General features: G+C 26.3%; 1 protein-coding gene across 2 annotated transcripts; it reads right to left on the reverse strand.

The window, feature by feature from the left end:
• Positions 1-283: 283 nt before the first annotated feature.
• On the reverse strand, positions 284-18,313 carry LOC117175091 (calcium channel flower). Of its 2 annotated transcripts, XM_033364639.1 has the most exons (6): positions 18,231-18,313; positions 18,031-18,151; positions 14,013-14,220; positions 11,149-11,256; positions 7,986-8,151; positions 1,441-1,555 (listed from the first exon to the last, which is right to left on the reverse strand). In XM_033364639.1, exons 1-5 carry the CDS (start codon positions 18,231-18,233, stop codon positions 8,025-8,027), a joined length of 567 nt encoding a protein of 188 aa, XP_033220530.1. In that variant the 5' UTR covers positions 18,234-18,313; the 3' UTR covers positions 1,441-1,555; positions 7,986-8,024. The 2 variants fall into 2 exon arrangements, with proteins under 2 accessions (XP_033220529.1, XP_033220530.1); XM_033364638.1 differs by lacking the exon at positions 7,986-8,151 and having other exon boundaries at positions 284-1,555.
• Between the last annotated feature and the right edge of the window lie 4,155 nt (positions 18,314-22,468).

Here is a 22,468-nt window from a genome sequence, read left to right on the forward strand (position 1 = left end):
AACAATCATATTTTTATGAATAATACTGAAATTTAGTAAAATATGAGAAATAATAATTTTTTTTCTAAAATATAAACTATTTTCAGGGTTATTCTAATTTTTTGAAAACATCTGAATTTCACTTTTTTTGCAATATATGTTTATAATATTATTATTTTTCTATTAACTTGAGCTCGTTAGGCGAAGAATTTTATTACCTTTCACGCTTTTTAGAGGGAAAATATTTCATATTAATATTATAAAAATGAAGGCACTTTAGCAACAGCCGACTGATTGTGATTTGCGATTGCCTTTTTTTTTTATTTTTTATTCTTTAATTCGAATGGAAACATTTAAAAATGCGCTGTCCAAATTTGAACGCTAGATTCTGGATTTTTTAATTTCAAAAATTCCATACTAAAATTTGAATGTTTGACAATCATCGAGCTGACAATTTAGGAAATTCAATAAAAACTATTGAGGAACTTTTGGATGGTCCTACATTTTTAGTATTACATAAAAAATAGTTATTTTCTGTTTCATTTCCAAAAATCTAGAATCATACAAACATTCCTGACTGCCTTATACATAATTTCCCCAATTTTCAACTCGACATCTCAATGCACATGAACTTGAATTGAGGAATTTACAATTTAATTTATTCTGAATTTAATTTTTTAAATTTGAATCTCTAAAATGCCAATTTGGAAGGAAAAACGGGAAAGTTATAATGGCAGGTCTGATTCTACTAAGGAGCCTCTATTTGCAGTTTCCCTGCTCGAGTGAAAATGTTGCAAGCCTCATATATATGGAAGTCAGATTGAAAGAAATAAGAAAAGGGAAATCTATTCACAAACTCTTTTAACCTAATCTTTGTGAGTATAAAAAAATGAGTCTAAAACGACGATTAAAAAGATAGAAGACACTTGTGGGAAGAAGTCGAGTTGGGCGAAGAAATCTTCACTCGGCAGAGAGAACTCGGAAAGATACAGACAAAATTAATAATACGCCCAATATAATTTAGGCCAGGGGTATTTCAAAGCTGGTTTCCTTTCCTCCTCTTATCCTCCGAAATTTGAAGACGATTCCTTTGAATTTATTTATTTTCTTCTTCTTTTTTTAGTAATTGAGTGACAACGAAACTTATGAGCACAGCTCCGATCAGGAGCTTTTTCATGACTCGAAACACACGTTCCGAGAGAGTCTAGGTTGAATTCAAGACTAGAACTTGAGCATTTCGATGGGGACTGATCCAGGGAAAGTGCTCTGAGAAATCTCGAGTGAATTCCCTCGACTCTAATCCGAGTTCAACCATAAAATATTCATGCGCTTGGCCACTGTGATCGGTGATTATCAGTGAACAATGATCAAACGACTTCCTTCACTCACTAATATTCAGAGGCGTGAAATTAAACGCCATTTTGTTCCTAAGGGTCAGACAATACTATCTACTGGAGGAGCACTGAAACTCATTGGCTGAGCATTTTGAACAAGGTTGGACTTCGTACTCGTCGATGCCGACGTTTGAGGGGTTGCTACTGTTGCTGCGGCTGTTCTCATGTCATGGAAGGGTGCCCTGCAAAAATAAAAATTCGTTTTGTAGAATTGAAAGAGAATTATACAAGAATTTCTTGAACTTGCAGTTCCAGGCTGGCCGTTTTAATAGAGGAAATCAATTCCCGGCCATTTCCCCGTTTTGCAAAAAAATTTTCGCGGTCATTGAAATTAAAAAATTCGAAATATTAAAGCTGAAACTTATTGATTTGAAGTAATCAACAATGAACTAAAATTAAATCACTTACAGTTTTAAATTAAACTTTTAACAGGGTGGCAACTATTTTTCAAATTTTCGTCTCTCGGATTTCTACCGGTAAATATTCGTCATTTCTCCCGGTTTATTTTGAATCATATAAGTAGGATAAACAATTTTATTTGTCTGATATAGAAAAATGCAGACATGTTCTTAATTAGACATTAGCAGTAATTTCACGCGCGTTCACGTCTCCGAATTTTTATTTCGTAACATGAAAAATATGCAAAATTAAAAATCAATGATAAAAATCAATTTTTTAATATTGTTTAAAAATTTTTTACAATAATTTTGGACAATTTAATATGCAAAAAGAATTAAATCGTATAAATACTATTGCGAAACCCTGCAAATTAAGCAATTTTATTTTGAATTGAAGAATCACGAAATTGAATGATTTTAGATAAAAAATTTAGAAAATAAGACAATGTCAAAACCTTCGAAATTGAATATTTTAAGATTAGCTCATTTAAAATGCAGAGAAATTGAAATTTTATTATTTATACTTAAAATTTTCAAAATTAAAGAATTAAAAATTGAAAACTTTTGCATTTGAACAATCCTAAATTTAAAGAGATTAAGATTTGACAATGCTATATTTAAAACTAAATTGAATATGAGTGCGATTTTTTGTAGGTCTTACGGTTTTCAATTATTAAAAGAATAAAACGAAATTACTGTAAAGTTCGTTTATTGAAATTCTAACGTTTCGGCTAAGATTGCGTGCCTTTTTCAGAGAATCTAAATAAATAATATATAAATAACGATCTTTTCTTAGAAATTATGTAATGTTTATTTCTTTTGCTTAAAAAAATTGTAATTACTTGTAAGAAAAGATCGTTATTTATATATTATTTATTTAGATTTTCTGAAAAAGGCACGCAGTGTTAGCCGAAACGTCAGAATTTCAATCAACGAACTTTCCAGTCATATCATTTTATTCTTTTCATAATTGAAGACCGCAAGACCTAAAAAAATCTTACTATTATTTTCATTGACGGTCGAAGAAAGGATTGATTTACTTCTTATCAAATCTACTTATTAATTTACTACATTAAATCTTTTAAAGTAAAACCTTCTGAAATTCTAGAATTTTAAATTGTTATTACATAAGGACTTTATAATTTGACATTAAAGCTAATTAGAACATTTTTTTAAATCAAAGAATGAATTGATTTGTACTTAAGAAACTTTTAAACTAAATAGTAATTTTAATTGGGAAACATTAAAAATGAAAAAAAATTCTACTCCAGAACTTTGAAAATTAAAAAAAAATGCGAACTTCATTTAAAAATGACAAAATTAATAGTCACCAAATGTTGTAATATTAAAACCTTTTTTTATAAAAAAAAACCCTTAAAAATGTTAATTATTTGAAGTACATTTGAATCATTAAAAAACTAATAATTATTTTTAAATTGCGCAATAAACCTGCCAAAATTCAACCAATTAGATAGTAGTTTGTAAAATTAAAACTTATGAAAGGGAAAAATTTCAAAATGAGTGGTCAACATGTAAATTTAGAACTCTAAAATTCTTGTAACCATTAAAAAATTACGGAAATTATTCATTTATTGCTATATTAATTTCAGTTACTTAGTTTAATTTTTATCTGCTTTATTTTAAACCTAATTTTTAATTTCACTCTTGAAATTTGTCAGTCAAATATTTTTTAATTTAAAATTATTTATTTGTTTAAATCTTCAACTAAAAATCGGGAAATTTTAAGATTTTACTTTGAAAATTAAAATAAATAATAAAAAACAAAACTGCTGTAATATGATTTCATTTTTTGAAATTGTACCATTTTAATCTTTGTAGTTTGCAGTAGCTTTATATTTAAATATAAAATTAACAAATTCAAAACTGAGTATCAAGGCTTTTAATATGAAATTTGGAATCACAATATTGTAAAATTTAAGATTTGAAACTTCCAAGAATTAATCTTAAAATTAATTTTTTTTTAGATTTGAGCTTCTGAAATTAAAAAAATATATGTTAAACGATTTTGGACAATTTAATCAGATAAAAGAATTAATTTGTATAATTTCACAATCGAAGTCCTGCAAACTAAACAATTTTATTTTGAATTGAAGAATCACGAAATTGAGTGATTTCAGATTAAAAATGTAGAAAATATGACAATTTCAAAACCTTAAAAATGGAATATTTTAAGATTAAATCATTTAAAATTCAGAGGAGTTGAAATTCTATTATTAATACTTAAAAGCATACATAATTTAATAATTTAAGACTTTTGAATTTGAACAATTCTAAATTCAAAGAGATTAAAATTTGGCAATATAATATTTATATTATTAATATTTAGATCACAAACTAAATTGAATCTTTCCAAGTCAAAGCTTCTGAAATTCTAGAATTTCAAATTGTTATTACATAACGAAATTAGAATTTTACATTAAAGATGATTAGAAAAAATTTACTTTAATCAATGAATGAACTGAATAATACCAAACAAACTTTCAAACTAAATAGTAATTTTAAATGGGAAACATTAAAAATGAAAAAAATGTCTACTCCAGAACCATGAAACTTAAAAGCATGCGAACTTTATTTAAAAATGACAAAATTAAGTAAATAAAAATTGCGACATTCAAACTTTTTTATAATTGAACCCTTTAAATTTTCATTTATTTGAAGTAAATTTAAATGATTAAAAAACTAAAAATAATGTTCAAATTATGCATTAAACCTTCCAAAATTCCACCAATTAAATTTTAGTTGCAAAATTAAAACTTATGAAAGGGAAAAATTTCAAAATGAGCGTTCAAAATGTAAATTTAGAACTCTAAAATGATTGTAACCATTTCAAATTACCGCAATGATTCATTTATTGCTATATTGATTTCAGTTACTTAGTTTAATTTTTATTTTCTTTTATTTTAAAACTAATTTTTTTAAAATTTGAATTCTTCCTTTAAAACTTCATTCACTCTTTAAATTTTGCAATCAAATATTTTTGAATTTGAAATAATTTACTTGTATAAATCTCCAACTAAAAATCGTGAAATTTTAAGACATTACATTGAAAATTAAAACCAAAAATAAAAAACAAAACTGCTATAATATGATTTCATTTTTTCAAATTGTACCATTTTAAGCTTTGCAGTTCGAAATTGCTTTATATTTACATCTAAAAATAACAAATTCAAAACTGATTATCAAGGCTTTTAATATTAAATTTGGAAACACAATATTGTGAAATTTTAGATTTGAAATCTCCAAGAATGAATCTTAAAATTAATTTAAAAAAAAATTTTAGTTTCAAGGCCTCAAATTAAGTTTTTTTAAAATAGCGCATTCAAAGCCATAATTTTAAATTAAAATTATAGTATGCGATTTCTTTAAAAAAAAAATCTCTGCCATTTTCACCGTTCAAAATTACAGAATTTTAAGTATTGCGAGAAACATTATAAACCTTTAAATTTTAATAATTCTGAAAACTTTGAAAATTATATGCTTTCTAATTAGAAACTTTAAAAGAAATACAAAACGCATTAATTACAAATGACGGGAAATCTCCCGGCTTTATCCCAGTGCAAGTTTCTACCGGTTCTCCCGGGTGGGTGGTCACCCTATTTTATCATTGAAAATTAGTGATTTTTAAATTTAAACAATTAATGATTTACACGTAGAAAATGGAAGCTTCTAACACTTTTCAAACTTTTATAAATTCAACAATTTCAAAAATTGAAAAATAAACCAATAAACTTGTAAATTACCAAAATGATATAGTTCTATGTAATTTGAAGTTAAAAATATTTAAAGTTGCACGATTCAAATTTTTGTTCGGGCTGATAACATAAAAAATGTTAAAATAATTTTTTTTAATTTTAATAAGTTTCAAATTAATAATTTTTCCCTTGCTATTTGTAAAAAAATAAACAATAAATAAACAATCAAATATGGCTAATTATTTTTTAAAAAATCAAATTGAATGGCATAAAAATGAAATATTTTAAACTGAAACTATATTTGATAGTATTTTAAATGGAATGAATGCGTATAATTATGAATCTATTTGATATGATTTAAAATTTTTCATTTGAAATTATTTTAGCCCCAAAAACTGCTATGTGGAATTCTTTAAACTTGAAATTTACACTAAAAAATCAAGACTAAAAGTTGCATTATTTTTAGTAAAAGATTTTAGAATTGAGAATTGTAAACTCAATGATTTCATAATTGATAAACTAAAAATTGAACTTAACATAAAAAAGTTGAAATTAAACTTATTTGGAACTTCATTATATTATGTGGTATGAAATTTGTGATATTTCAAGTGAGATTGGACAGATTTTTCTCCTAAAAATTCTCAACATTCCCGGTCAACAAATGAATTCTCTGTTATTTTCCGGTTTTACCCTATCTTAAAAATTTCCCGAATCAGTGGCCACCCTGACATCTCATAACAATTCCTAGAAAATATACGATAAGCGTACAAATATAAAGGACAATAAAAAAGAGGCATTGTTAAATCTTCTATAAACAATTAAAATTAACATTTCAACTGTTGTAAAAATTAAATAAAAAATGTACGCCTATTACAGGGTGGTCGGTCAAATTCATGAAAAAATTTCACGATTTGCTAGAATTTGTCTCGGTGATTAAAATTAAACTGCAACATTTAAAATTAAGAAATTTAAATTTAAAGCGTTCAATATTGTAACATTTCAATGTTTCATTTTTAAATAATGCCTCATTTTGAAGCCTTTATAATTCTTAGAGCTTCAAATTTAGTAATTATCTTAAAATGAAACATTTAAAATGACAAACGTGAAAATCTGAAGAAAAAAATTTGAACAGTTTCAAATAAAATGCTACCACATTTAAAAAATTCTGGAAAGAAGTAATGCAAAACAATTTGTCAAAAAATAAAACCACCGTGTCATTTTTAGTGTTCAGAATTAAAGAATTTTCAATTGCAAACCTTCAAAACTGAATTATTACAACAACAACAAAAAAAACGTTTAAAATTACATCACTTAAAATTCAAGGCATTCAAATTTAACGACCCTAAAATTCTTTTAGTATAAAATACTTTAAAAATTAAAATTATCAAATTAAAACGTGTTTTTTCCATAAAACAATGTTATATATTAACTAAAAAAACTTTGCACTTAACTTTGCACTTTAGAGAAATATAACTGCAGAAAGGAGATCATCGTAAAGGCATTACATTTTTTTAAATTATTCCAATTTTTTAAGTTGAATTACTTTAATTGAAATCGTTAAAAATGATTAATTGTCAAATTCTGATTTATCCTTTTCAAAATCGAAAATTAAGCAACCAGGAATTTTAACGATTTTTAAAATTGTGTCCAGTTTAAATGAACACTCGAAGATTGATTAATTTTAAAGAATCAACTTTTTGAAGCTGAATTTGAAATTGTTTCATTTGAAATATTCTCTGGTTGTCATTGTCGTTTAATTATCAATCTATAAATTACAAATTATTTTAAAATAATGTTCAGTTTCTTAAATCTTTAATTAATTTATGTTTACAATTAATCGTCTTAAAACATTTTACTGGTAAAATTGTTGAATTTTCAACACTTTTAATTTTGATCTTTAAAACTGTATTTAAAAAGGGTTTAATAAAAAAATTAACAATTAGAAGACTGGAAATACAACATCCTTTTTTAAAATTAAAAAAATCAAGAACTTTGAACTGCATACTAACATACTTGAAAATGTTACTAATTTAATTATTGAAACTCAAAAGAATTTCAAATCGATCTCATTAAAAAAAGCATAATGTCATGCGATATCTTCAAGAATTCCCAGTAAAGAAATAAATTCCCTATTATTTCCTAGTCAGAAAAATTACCGCTTTTCCACTTAGTCCAGCAGTCACCCTATAATTCTAAATTATAAATAATAAACCATATCTTGCATTTATAATCAAAAAATTTCATGCTCTCTAGCATAATATAAAATTTCGTTAACGTAAATTAATAAATTGACTACATAACTAAGACATGCTGAACATTTTCACAAGCAGAATGAATGACTCTCTAAAAAATGAAAAAACAAAATTACCAATGAAAGCAAAAAGCAATATGAATGTTTTCTACATCTACGAATGAACTAGGGACGAACAAAATGAAATCTTTTTTTTAGTATTCTAAAACATCTACGAGCAGGCATAGCTTGTAATTAGATGTATTATTGCCTGGTTAGTGAAGTGGTGTAATTAATATTTATTGGCGATTTATGTAGGCCTCCACACATCAGGATCTTCCATTAGAGTAGCATGTTGATCTGTAGATAGTGGAACAGCTCCTTGAGGAGAACCCACGACCGACGTTGGCAATCCTGTAGGGTCGGGTCTGCCCCCTCTGTTAGTCATTTTGGCAGCTCGTTAATATTTTTTAGCAAACCTTTACAAACTCTTAGGTATAACATCGAATATATTAGGGACCGTACTTAAATTAAGTGAAAGCTCAGGAGGGGGGGGGGGGCGTCGAGACAATTTTTGTTACGGTACGTAATTTTTGCAAATTCGCTCAAACTTTCTATTGATGATTGTCTTTTCAGTTATAAATGTTATTATTTGGCTGAAGATTTAACAATTTTCTCAAAAAGGCATCCTTTTTTGTTGCAAATTCAACTGTTTTGTTAAAAACTCAGTTAAAAATTAAATTTAATAATTAAACGAGAAATGTTTAATTTTTCTGTTGAAAAGTCAATTGAAACATTTTTAGATGAAAATTCAACTCTTTTTTCGAAAATCTGTCTTTTTGATTTAAAAATTCACCTGCTTTAGTAAAATTTTCACTTTTCTTCAATAAAAATGAAAATGTTTGGTTAAAAATATGACAATCTTGTTAAAAAGTCATAATTTTTGGTTAATAATTCGTCTATTTAGCAGAAAATTAACTTATTGTTTGCAATTCTTATTTTGATGTTGAAAAGTGAACTGGAGTCTTCTTTCGATAAACATAACTATTTTCGGTAAGGTTTTTTTAAACTCATTTTAGAAGAAATATCATCTTACTTGAATAAAAATACAACTTTTCGGTTAAGAATTCATCCTCTTTTTTGAAAGTTTATCTTTTTAATTTTAAAATTCACGTGCTTTAGCAGAAATTTCATCTTCCTTGTATAAAAATGAACTATTTTGTAGAGAATATAACTATTTTGTTAAAAATTCATCCTTTTTGCTTAAAAAAATCTTTTTTTATTGATTGAAAATCCCAATTTTTTCGTAGAAGCTTATTTTGTGTTGAAACAATTCATCTTTTGATCTTGGGAAGTCAACTGGAATCTTTTTTGAATGAAAATTCAACTCTTTTTTTTTTAAATTTGTTGTTTTTAAAAATAATATTCATCTATTTTAAAATAATTTTTACCTTTTTTATATAAAAATACCACTATTGGGTAGAGAATTCAACATTTTTTTTTAGAAGTCATCCCTTTTGGTGAAAAATTCGTCTCTCTGGATTGAAACTTCAATTTTTTTTCCTTTAAGCTTATTTCTTGTTTAAAAGTTCATATTTTGATCGCGAAAAGTCAACTTAAATTTTTTCAATAGAAGATTGAATTATTTTGTTTAAAAATTTATATTTTTGACTCAAAAATTGATCTGTTTTAGTAGAAATATCATTACTTTATGGAAATTTAAATTTTTGGTTAAAAATGATTCTTCTTTCCTTGTGAATTCAACTATTTTGCTTGAAAGATTTGGTTGAATCGCTTTGTGAACAAATCTTTTTTCGTCTTGAAGATTCATTTTTTTAGTTGAAAACTCAACTCTTTGGATGAAAGTTTCACTATTCTGTTAAAAAATAATTTTTTTTTTAACTTGACAATTTAACTAGTTGGGTAAAAGTTAAACTGCATTGCTAAGCTTTTTTTTTTTTTGATTGAAGGCTTATCTTGGTGAAAAATTAATTTTTTACTACAGTCATAAATTTAGTTTTTGAAAATTCATTTTTTGTAGAGAATATTAGTTCTTTTGCTTGAAGATTCAACAATTTAGATAAAGCTTCATTTCTTTTTTAAGTGAAAAATCTGTATGTGTTGAAATTCGTCTTTTTGGTTTTAAATTTTTTGTATAAATATACTCTTTTTTGATTCAAATATAAACTATGACACTTTTTTGTTGGAAATTTATCTTTGTATGTTAAAAATTAAACTATTATATTCAAAATTTAATTATTTTGTTGAAAATTCAAGTATTTTGTTAAAAAGCCATATTTTATAGTAAAAAAGACTTTTTTGTTTGAAATAAATTTGAAAATTTGTATATGAAATACTTTTTTATTGTGATGGTAAAAGATTATATGTTTCGTTACGGGGGGGGGGGGGGGGGGGGGGGGGGCTTGGAGGGCCTATAATCCGTTACGTAATTTAAGTACGCTCCTTACATAATTTTAGAATCAGATTCCTCAATTTTGTTAATAAGAGTCACATATCCTGAAATCTGGACACTAAATATTTCAATATAAATCTACACAAGGAATTTCAAAATAGAGGTTCTTAAACTTCGAAATTTTTGGAAAGTAAAGAACAAAAAGAAGCTACGATCCTAATCACCTTCCTTATTTTTTCATCTCGTCTGTTTTTGAAGAATAAATAAATATTTATTATTTACCAATATCATAATTAAATCTGAATTTCTTATTTAAATATAAATCTTGAAAGAGAAAGAGGAATTTTAATTTATTCTAAATGAAATTTCTTTCATTTTAGAATTTCTTTGATATTACAACAAAAAAAGTATAAACTGGAATTCACAATTCTAGTAAACCAGAAATATCGGATTAAAATGCAATTAAAGATTACTTCTAACAATTAGTATCAAAGCTCACATTGAGAGAACTTAGTTTTAATTCGAGTAAAGATACGTAATCATATCTTTTGGACTAACACATTGATCAAATATCTCACTCCGGCTCTCTACAAATATACATATTCACAATCCCTATTAAAGTAGTCAATTCTCGTATCAGCAAAAATGGTTTTTCTTGTAAAAGTTTGTCTGAGCACATGATAAGCCTGGATTGTTAATTTTAATTTCTTCGTAGAAAGAATAACTAAAAATATATAACAAAATTCGTGAATACTGGACAGACTGGGTTATTTTTAGCGATCGGCTATCATGAAACAAATACCTAATCGAATTTCATTATGAAACACTTAGGACAATATCAGCAAAGCACAAGATTCGTCCTATGTAATTCCTGTCAGGCCCAAGCTTCATTCAATTGATTCAACATGATTATGATGGATAATGATCGCTTCTGCCACCCCACATTATTTCAAACACATTAGGCACGCAGTAAAATCAATAATTAATCCTTAAAGCCCACGAAATTAATTGCTATACTTACTTTCTACCAACGGCCATCATTCCATAAAGTACTCCTGTTCCAAAAATTAGGCCGCAGCCAAAAAGGGTTCCCATGCCAAAGCAGAAGAGAAGTGGCGGAATTGCTATCCTGAAATTTTGGAAAATCGAAAATAAAACAATTTCCGATTAAAACTTAAATATTTCAAATTCATTCATTCATTTAAACCAAAAAAGAATATCTTTCCATTAATTTTCAATACAAAATTATGAATTTTCAGTGAAACTGTTGAATAATCGATCAAAAAGATGAAATTTTAACAAAATGGTTAATTTTTCAACAAAAATAATTAAACTGTAAAGAAATTAGTTGAAATTTTAACCAAATTTGTTGAATTTTGAACCTACAAAGATGAAGTCTCAAAGAACGCCTTAATTTTAAACAAATTAGTTCAACTTCTACACTGCCGTGAAAAATTTGTAGGCCACCTCTTTTTTATGACTACATAAATTCTCTTAATTTCAGTTGTACCAGAGCTAAAAAAAATTCTCTTTAATAGGTTGTTTGTTTTCGAAATTCTGTATAAAATAAGCCCAGGGTGAAGCCATATTGTCTAGTTTTTAAGTAGATATTGCAGAAAGAGTGTAAATTTCAAGGTTTTCTTAAATTTCGAATAAATTCCGAAATAATCAACATTTTTCAGTTTTCTTTAATCTTTTTTTTTCTTTTATCACAACAGCTTACGAAGTTGTAATAAAAAAGTTGGAAAAATTTGAAAACATCTTATCTGTAGGCAAATCAGAATAAAAGTTAAATAAATATATATTTTTAAGAAATCACATAGAAAATTCATAATTATATGTTTCATATATTTTACAAAAATATTTTTGTTACCAAACATAATATTGCAATTTTTTCAACTTTTTTGTTACAACTTCAAGTTCTTGCAAATCAAAAAGAAAGTTCTTCCTATTTATACTCGTAAGCCGTGATACAATGAAAAATAGTTTAAAAATGAGCCCAAGAACATTGAAAAATGTTGATTATTTCGGAAATGATTAAAAATTTAAGAAAATATTGAAATTTACACTATTTCACAATATCTACTTCAAACTAGACAAATTAGCTTCACCCTAGGCTTATTTTATCAACAACAAATCAACAACAAACAAAAAAATGAATTTTTACAAAGTGATTCTGCTTTAAACCAAGTATTTTAATTTTCAACTAAAAAAATATGAATGTTCAACAAATAATATAATATTAGATATGTAAATTAAAAAAATATTGTTATTTAATATAAAAAACAGTCGAATTTAATCAAAAAGACAAATTTTCAAAAAAATAGTCCAAAAGAGATTAATTGAGCCTCTTGCGATCAAAACGGGACACGCTCGAAATGCCTTGGTTTCAGTTGGCCTCTTGGTTATTCTCGTTCTTGATTTTCTCAAGACGGATTTTCAATTTTTTTGAAGCATATCTTAATAGGAGATGTCATTCCACATATTTGCGTTTCTTGAAAAAAGTTTCTAACTTTTTTAGTTTTTGAGATAATCAAGAAATTGTTACTTTTTGACAAGATTGAAAATCATTACATTTTTACGTTCCGCTCGCTCTAACTCCTTCAATAATAGGACTATCGGTATGTTTTTTGTAAGGAATTTCTTTTGATCGCGGGAGGCTCAATTTTCTACTATAACCGACGAATTTTTCAAATAAAAAGACGAATTAAAAAAACAGTGAAATGTCTAACTCAAAAGGAAGACTTTTTTTTAACTAAAATTGTTAAATTTTCAAGAAAATAGTTTAATTTTTAACCTGCAAAGATGAATTTTCAACTAGATACTAGCTTTGTAAACCAAAAAAGATAAAAGTTTAAACCCAAGAAGATCAATTTTCTACCAAAAAACACGAGTTTTGATCTAAAAAAGATCAATTTTCAATTAAAAATGGAAAAGTTACATTATCCGTTTAAAAAATTCGCAAAAAATAATTCAACAAAAGAGATTGTTTCAACAAAAAAATCATCTTATACCCTAGTTAATTAATTTTTAATTTAAAAAAGTACAATTTTTAACAAAATAGTTCAACTTTCAACCAAAGAAATAAATTTTCAACTAAATTGAAGAAATTTTTTACTGAAATAGGTAAATTTAAACTTAAAAAATAAATTTTCAATAAAAAGAAGACCAATTTTCAACCGAAGAAATAAATTTTTAACTAAAAAGATGAATCTTTAACAAAAAATGAATTTTAAATTAAGTTGTTTAAGCAAGTAGTTCATTTCCATCAATGAATCTTTTTTGAAAAGAGTAATAGTAGATATTTAAACAAAACAAGATTTTAATTTTAAATAAAAAAATAGTGAAATTCTACCAAAAAAGGCGAATTTTCAACAAGTTCTGTTTTTCTACTTGGGGAGACGAATTTTCAAACTAAAAAAACAAATTTTCAATAACAAAAAAAGTTGTTGAATTTTTAATCAAGAAAGATTTCAGTTGAATTTTCGAATATAAAAATATAATTTTTCGACAAAAAGTTAATTTTGTACTAAAATAGTTGAGATTTCAACTCAAAATGACAAGGAGGAAGCAACTACAAATAAAAAAGAAAGAAATAGAAATACAAGGCAAATAAATTACTAATGAGAATATTGTATCAGGGTGGCCGGAAAACTTCATTTTCAAAATTACCCAATTTCTTCCAGACCATTAATATTTTAAGAACAGCGTGTTAAGCTTCTAAGATTTTAAACATAGAATCTTTCATCAACGAAATAAAATAATGGCATGATTTTCGTCAAAATCTCTGACTTTTCCCTGACCAATAAAATTCCTCGATCTCTGGCCACCCTGATTTTTCTTCTAGTGAAGAATATTAATTTTTTGAGAAAAACAGTAACTTACGCGCAATAAAAGGCAGCTCTATTCCAGTATGGTCGTTTATCTACCCAATCGCTCAAATTTTGTACAAAATCTATGAATAAGCAACAACAAGGGGCCTCGATGGCAAACACGGCGAATCCGGCAAGCATTTGCCAGATTCCGCCTAGTAAACAAGAAATATTCCCCAATAAAATCGATGCACAATTCCACACTCCTAAAAATATTGCAACTGAAACAGATTTGAATGAAATTTTCTGTTATTAGACTAATAATTTACAAATTACAGAGAACAAAGCGCAAAAGGAGCTCAAATAATGACTTCTGCCTATTTAGGAATTTATCTAGAAAGAAATGGATATATGTACTAAGGTTGCAAATCCATTCTTGGAGATATAAAAAAAAGTCCAACATGAAATATTTGTTCAAAAAATAAATTTATTTTACAAGTTTGTCACTTTGACCTTACTATGATGAATATATGCAATGTAAATTTAAAACTACACTTTTTAGTGATGTTAAACTCAAATTAAAAATTGATCCAGTTCGGGCGCCTAAATGTTTTAACTTTAAAGTTGTATTTAAATCTTAAATAGTTTATTGTGGAATTGATTTCATAAAGATTTCTAATTTTTGTATTGGTTGTGAAAATAAAATTTGATACTGCTCAACACTCCTTTCAAGATTTAAAATTCAAGTGGATCAATTTGGAACGTGTGACTTCAAATGTTTCAAGTTTGAACATTTAACGTTGCAGTTGATCAACTTGGAATCTTCTGTTTTTTATTTATTTAACTTGGTCCATTTTTGCTATATGTTTTTGGGGTCGCTGAATCTGAATCCAAAGTCCAAAAACCCCCAGCACTTCAGGGTCCTGACATAACCTCAAAAAACCTCATCAATTTTTTTTTCTAGCCGGGAGGTCAAACCATGCTTATCATATGTTTTTGGGGCAGCTGAATCCGAATCCGAGGTCTTGGTAAGCAATCAACAAATTTAAATCTTTTTGCCAAAAGCCCTTATTATAAGGATATATTACGTACAAAATCCAATCGTGCAAACTCCTCGCGGTGTACACCGCCTAGTGCTAATGCCGACGGTCCCATAAACCTTCGTTCTGTGAAGTAAACAGGGTATGTGGGTTTCAACTGATTTTTGTTTAATATAGGCTTAAGTCAAAACGTTGCGTTAAATAGCTTAGAATACGAGATATTTTGAAAGTTATGTCGAAACCCTGACATACTAGGGGCTTTTGGGCCTCGGATCCTGATTCAGCGACCCCAAAAACATATCGTGACCATGGTCAGATATTCAGACTCAGAAAAAGATTTTTTTGTGTGGCTGTGAAATTTAACACTCTCTAAGAATTTTGTTTTAAATTACTAAATATAGTTATATTAGGATGAATATAAATCGTGAAACGCAGGGGATTAGGTGAAAGTCTGTGATCCCTTAAATTAGATTAAAGAGAAATTTCAAGGGTCCAACTTCAAAATTCAACAGCGTATCCTCAACAATCTAAAGAAACAAATCTTATTTAAGAACATATTATTTTAATACCGATTTGATAGATTTATAAAATCAAAGTATAATTCATTCAGTAAAAACAAGATCTATTCGCCTAGTTTTTGCCATGAATTTCCTGTTTTTACGTTCCTTGTTTGTCGATATGTTCCGTGTCAAAGAATGAATTCTCATTACATAGTCACCTTTTTTATATATAAAAAATACATATTAGAAATATAGAAATAGACAAATAATATTTTTTTCTCCTGAAAATGGAATTATTAAAACTATCGCATACAAAATTTAAAAAAATCAAAAACACTTTTTTTCCTCTTAAATATCGATATTTCTTGAAATTATTATTGTTTATTGAAAAAATTATCTTTTTTATGACTTTCAGCGAAAAATCGTGTATCACAGTATGATGTCTTTCAACTAAATTTTTTATTTTCTCGGAACAGAACAATTTTTTAGTATCGAGCATTTATCATTCTTATTGAGCATTCCCACATCTCGGGAGCAAATTTTTATTATGCTAAAAATTCATCACTCGTGAAAGTAACTTTATTAAGCAATTTCTTTTGGTACAAGTTTCTATGTTTAATTTAGAAAGCTTTGAAAAATTATATTACAATATATTCCTCAATATATAATCACCATCGATTAATTAAATAAATAAATAATACTAAAAACATCATCATCCATTCCTTGAATTTATCCCTAAAATCCATAATTTTGAATAATAATTAAAACAAATTTTTAGCTTATATTGATTGTACTTAAAATTCAGTAGATATTTAGGTAAAATTAATCATATATGAAATTCTATTTAAAACGCTTCAAATTCATAACTTTTCAAGTAAAAACATTGCAATTTTAATGATTGAATGATTGAATTTTAATGATTGAATTTTTAATGATTGAATTTTCGGACAAAATCATGAACTTTCAACCAAAAAGAATAATTTCTACTCAGAAAGACGAACTTTCAACAAAAGAGTTAAAGTTTCAGTACAAAAAAATTACAACAAAAAATGAATTTTCAACCAAAGGGATATATTTTTAACAAAAGAGATAAATTTTCATTTAAAATTATAAATGTGTAATCAAAAAAATTAATTTTCAAAGAAAGAGTTTAACTTTCAAACAAATATTAAAATTTTCAGCCAAGGCGGATGAATTCTCCACGAAAATATAAATAGTTGATATTTCGAGCAAAAAAGATGCAATTTCAAAGATCAAAATAAATTTTCTAGCAAAAACAACAAATTTTAAACAAATTACATGAGTACATGACGTTTCAATATAAAAATATTTAAATTTTATATAAAATAAAAGTTAAATTCAATTATAAAAGACGAATTTTCAACATGTGCTTCATTTTAATCAAAGATATTTCAGTTAAGCGAGAACATATTTTAACGAAAAATTGAAATTGTCAAGCAAAAAGAGGAATTTTCAACAAAGAAAATTAATTTTTAAAAAATACATAAATTTCCTATAAAACAATTGAATTTTGACTAGATAAAAAAAATCAATTTTCAACCAAACATAGAAGTCAAATTTTCAGTTAAAAAATTAACTTCCAACATGCAAACAAAAAAAATATTCTAAAAATAAAGAGTTCAAATTTCAAACAAATATTTGAATTTTCATCTAAAGAAGGTATCGAAGTATTTAACGAAAAATGTAATAGTTGATATTTCAACAACAAATTTTAATTTTCAACTAAGAAACATTTTTCAGCAAAAAGACAAAAAATTTAACCAAACTGCTAAATTATCAAGCAAAAAAGATACATTTTTAACCAACAAAATTAATTTTCTGCTACAAATATTAATTTAAAACAAAATAAATGCATTTCCTACCAAACACTTGATTTTTTAACTTAAAAAAATCCATTTTTAACTCCAAATAGAATAGACAAATTTTCAGTTATAAATTAATTTCCAACAGAAAAAAACCGGGTTTTAAATTACAATGATGAATCTTTAACTAAAAAAATGAATTCTCAACAAATAATGTCGTAAAAATTATTCAAGCGAGGAATTTGAACTTTTGATTCTGGATGCTCCAAATCGGAAATGACACCAAGTTTCGACAAAATTGGATTCCAATTGATTTTGTAAAAAATTAGGCTCTTGAAACTAGGTTCAACATATTTAAATGAGAATATTCTCTCAAATTAAAAAAAAAACACACACACATAAAATAAAATGTAGAACCTAGATTACTGAAATAAAATTTTTTGTTTTTAATGACCAGACAATAAAAAAGTGGCTACTACAATTCAAACAGGTGGTTAATAGTTGAAACACTTTAACAATACATCTATAAACAGAATGAGAATATGACAAAGAAGGATCGATGATCACTCATTATTGATCATATATGATCAGATAAGACAACTAAAAGATCGAATAAAGAAGTAGGTAGTCATTGATCGCGATGGGAAAAATGGCTAAAGAGCGCGAGGTAGCTGAAAAAAATGGGTGAATTATGGAAATAGATGAAGGTAGTTAGGAAAAATACTCACTGCCACTTCCCACTGTCCCAAGGCCCCGACCCGCGTACTTCAACCACCAGGGTACGTCGTCCTTAGCGACGGGGTCTTCCCCGGGTCTCTGCATGATCGACGTTAATTTCTCACCGAACGACTGCAATCAAAGGACACATTCACTCACTGGAATAAATATCCATATGCACAACACACTTTAACGTTAACAATTAATTTACCATTTTTGCAATACCACGTTCCTTTTCCGTCAGCTGACAGACGTCAGACCGCCGAAATCTGTTGACGTAAAATCGACCCAACTGCTTCCTATTGTTTCCGCTAGGGGCATTCTGTCCGTCCGCCGGAAACGGGAATAATCGAAGATTGAAGAGGGGCGAAAGAGCGGGAATTTCAACAGGGTGTGGCAAAACTACAGTTTCAAAATTCCCTGACTAATTCTTCGTTTTCCCTAATCTTTATCATTATTTAAGGACCAACATTCTCATCTTGTAACATTTTTTATATAGAATCTTTTATAAATGTAATGAAAACATTTTTAATTTATAATTATAAATGTTTAATTTATTATTTTCAGATCGAAATAAAAAAAATGCCATCCATAAGATATTAAAACAATTATTCAAGTCAAACTCAAAAGAATATGAATATAATTGTCCAACTCAAAACGAAGACTTTTTTTCAACCAAAATTGTTCAATTTTTAACCTGCAAGATGAATTTTCAATTAGACACTTGCATTTGAAACCAAAAAAGATAAAAGTTTAAACCCAAGAAGATAAATTTTCGACGAAAAAACACGAATTTTGATCCAAAAAAGATCAATTTTCAATTAAAAATGAAAAAGTTACATTATCCGTTTAAAAAATTAGCAAAAAATAATTCAACAAAAGAAATAGTATCAACTAAAAATCATCTAATACCCTAGTTGATTAATTTTCAATTTAAAAATGTACAATTTTTAATAAAATAGTTCAACTTTCAACCAAAGAAATAAATTTTAAACTAAAGTGAAGAACTTTTTTACTGAAATAGGTAAATTTAAAGTTAAAAAATAAATTTTCAATCAAAAGAAGACCAATTTTCATACGAAGAAATAACTTTTTAACTAAAAAGATGAATCTTTAACAAAAAGTGAATTTTAAACCAAATTGTTTAAGAAAGTAGTTCGATTTTCATCAATGGATCTTTTGCGAATAGAGTAATAGTAGATATTTAAACAAAACAAGATTTTAATTTAAAATAAAGAAAACAGAGGAATTCTACCCAAATAAGGCGAATTTTCAACCATTTTTTTTCTACTTGGGGAGATGAATTTTCAAATTAAAAAGACAAATTTTCAACAACAAGAAAAGTTGTTCAATTTTTAACCAAGAAAGATTTCAGATGAATTTTCGAATACCAAATTATAATTTTACGACAGAAAGTTCATTTTGTACTAAAATTGTGGAAATTTCAACTCAAAAAGACAAGGAGGAAGCAACTATAAATAAAAAAGAAAGAAATAGAAATACAAGGCAAATAAATTTCTGATAAGAATATTGTATCAGGGTGGCCGGAAAACATAATTTTCAAAATTACCCAATTTCTTCCAAACCATTAATATTTGAAGAACAGCATGTTAGGGGCGTTCTGTCCGTCCGCCGGAAACGGGTATAATTTAAACAGGGTATGGCAAAACTTCAGTTTCAAAATTCCCTGACTAATTCTTCTCGTTCCCTAATCTTTATAGTTATTTAAGGATCAACATTCTAATCTTGTAACATTTTTTATGTAGAATCTTTTATAGATGTAATGAAAAAAAATTTAATTTGTAATTATAAATTTTTCATTTATTATTTTCAGACCGAAATAAAAAAAATGCAGTCCATAAGATGTTAAGACAATTGTTCAAGTCAAATTCAAAAGAATGTAAATATATTTTTTCTATTTGAAAAAAAAATTTGAGAATCTAATAAAATATAGTTTATTTCAGTCAATTTGGAACGATTTTGGAGGAATTTCAGGGAAATGCATTTAAAAATTGGAAAATTTGAAAGAATTCACTGAATTAATTAAGTTTAAAATAAGTTTAAAAATTACAGGGAATTAAAAAAATTTTGATGCAGTTTTTAAGAATTAAAAGTACGTTTAAATATACTTCAAGATAAATTAAACAAAAAGTAAAACAAATCTATTGAATAGAGCGGATTTAGAAGAATTCAATAAATTCCAGAGAATTCCAAATTTTTTTAATGAATTCAGGATAAATTAATAAAAATTAAAGATGAAAGCCAAATCAATCGAAATTAATTTAAAAAAAAAACATATTTGAAAATCTCTTCAAGTCTTTGAAATACTACGAAATTATTTATTTATTATGAAAATTCTTTGCAGCCCATTAAAACATAATAAAAACCCTAAAATTCTATGAAATTTTATTATATATCCTGAAATCAGGAAAATCCCAGAAATACTCGAAAATCTTATAAAATCACCTGGAATCTTTTAAATATCTTAAGACCTTATAGGTCCTGTAAAATCATTCCATATCTTCTTAAACTATTTTAAACCACATTCAATTTTGTTTAAACCCTTACAATCCTTAGAAATCTCTTAAAATTTGCACGGAATCCTGAAAAAATCCTTTGAAATCTTTTTAAATAATTCAACACTTTTAGAAAATCTTGAAGATGCCTTAGAATCTGTGCCGTAAAGTGCCGTAAGTGCCGTAAATATAATCAAATCTTTTGAAATCCCATTAAATTACTGAAATGAATGGAAAAATCCTTGATATCTCTTAAATGCCCTAAAATAATCAACTCTTTTGGAATCACTTGAAACTTTTATTAGCTCTTGAAAAATCCTGTAAAGTTTTAAAAATATCCAAAGATTTTTAAAATCCTAAAATACGCTAAAATATTTCAAGTCTTATGAAATCTTTTAAAACTTAAAAAATTGTAATTCCTTGGAATTTTTTCAATTATCCTAAAATCTTTTTAATCCCTTCAAATGATTAAAATATATTTAAAAATCCTTGGAATCTTTTACAATAAAATATTTTAAATCCTTTGACATACCTTCAAACTAATAAAATGAATTAAAAATTCCTTGAAAGCTTTTAAAAATCCCCAAAATATTTCATATGTCTGCAAATCCATTCAATTATACTAAAATAAATAAACAAATTAATTGGGATTTAAAAAAATACCTTTTTAAATATTTAAAATCCTTTGAAGGCCCTTGGGAGTTTTTAAAGCTCTTTAAAATCGCTGTAAAGTTTCAAAATTTCCTTGGAATCTTTTAAAATACCCTAAAATATTTCAACTCTTTTGAATTTTTTAAGTCACTTCAAAATTACTTGGAATTTTTTTTAATATCCTAGAATCCTTAAAAAATCTTTTAATTATTTAAATATTTTCAAACATTCCTAAGAATCTTTAAAAAACCCTAAAATATTTATAATCTGTTGAATTCCCATTCAATTATACTGAAATAAATTATAATAAAATTAGGATCTTTTAAAATACCTTTTTAAATATTTTAAATCCTTTGAAGACCCTTGAAAGTTTTTACAGTTCTTTAAAATTCCTGGAAAAATTCAAAAGGTCCTTGGAGTTTTTTAAAATACCCTAAAATATGTCAACTCTTAAAAATTCCTTGGAATTTTTTTAAATATCCTAAAATCTGTCAAATCCTTTAAATTATTGAAAATTTAAAAAAGTTCCTTGGCATCTTTTACATCCCCCGGAAAACATTCAAATCCTTTAAATTATTGAAATCTATGATAGAGTCCTTGGAATCTTTTAAAATACCCTACAATATTTCTAAAAAATCCTGAGGATTTTTGTTTATTTCCTAAAAATTTTTAAATCCTTTAAATTATTGCAAATTTTTTAAAAATCCGAAGAATCTTGTAAAGTCCCCTGAAATATTTAAAATCCTTTGAAATCTCTTAACATGTTGAAATAAATTAAAATTTGCACAGAATCTTGAAAAAATATTCAAATCGAAAATTCCTTGAGATCTTTTAAATACCCTGCAATATATCGACTCTTTTGAAATCTCTTGAATCTTTTATAAGCTCTTGAAAATTCCTGAAAAGTTTTTAAAATATCCTAAGACTTTTCAAATCCTAAAATGCGCTAAAATATTTCAAATAATTTGAAATACCTTCAAATTAATTAAATCAATTAAAAATTCCTTGGAAGCTTTTAAAAATCCCAAAAATATTTCAAATCTCTGAAAACCTATTCAATTATACTATTATTATAGATCCTTTAGAAATCCTTTAAATTATTGAAGTCTATTATAAATTCCTTGGCATCTGTTAAAACCCCATTCAAAATTTCAAATCCTTTGAAATATCATTTAATTGCTGAAATAAATTTAAAATTACTTGGGATCTTTTAAAATACCCTTAAATATTTAAAATCCTTTGGAAATCCTGGAAATTTTTTTAAATGCTTTAAAATTTCTTG

Source organism: Belonocnema kinseyi, chromosome 6 (genome assembly GCF_010883055.1).
Source record: "Belonocnema kinseyi isolate 2016_QV_RU_SX_M_011 chromosome 6, B_treatae_v1, whole genome shotgun sequence".
In the NCBI taxonomy this organism is placed as follows: domain Eukaryota; kingdom Metazoa; phylum Arthropoda; class Insecta; order Hymenoptera; family Cynipidae; genus Belonocnema; species Belonocnema kinseyi.

What these genes read in the sequence shown, in the direction of transcription:
- LOC117175091 (XM_033364638.1), bottom strand. An exon ending in TGGGACAGTGGGAAGTGGCA is followed by an intron (nt 14,221 to 18,030) that starts GTGAGTATTTTT and finishes AATCTGTTTCAG; the next exon opens with TTGCAATATTTTTAGGAGTG. An exon ending in ATGATGGCCGTTGGTAGAAA is followed by an intron (nt 1,556 to 11,148) that starts GTAAGTATAGCA and finishes TTATTTTTGCAG; the next exon opens with GGCACCCTTCCATGACATGA.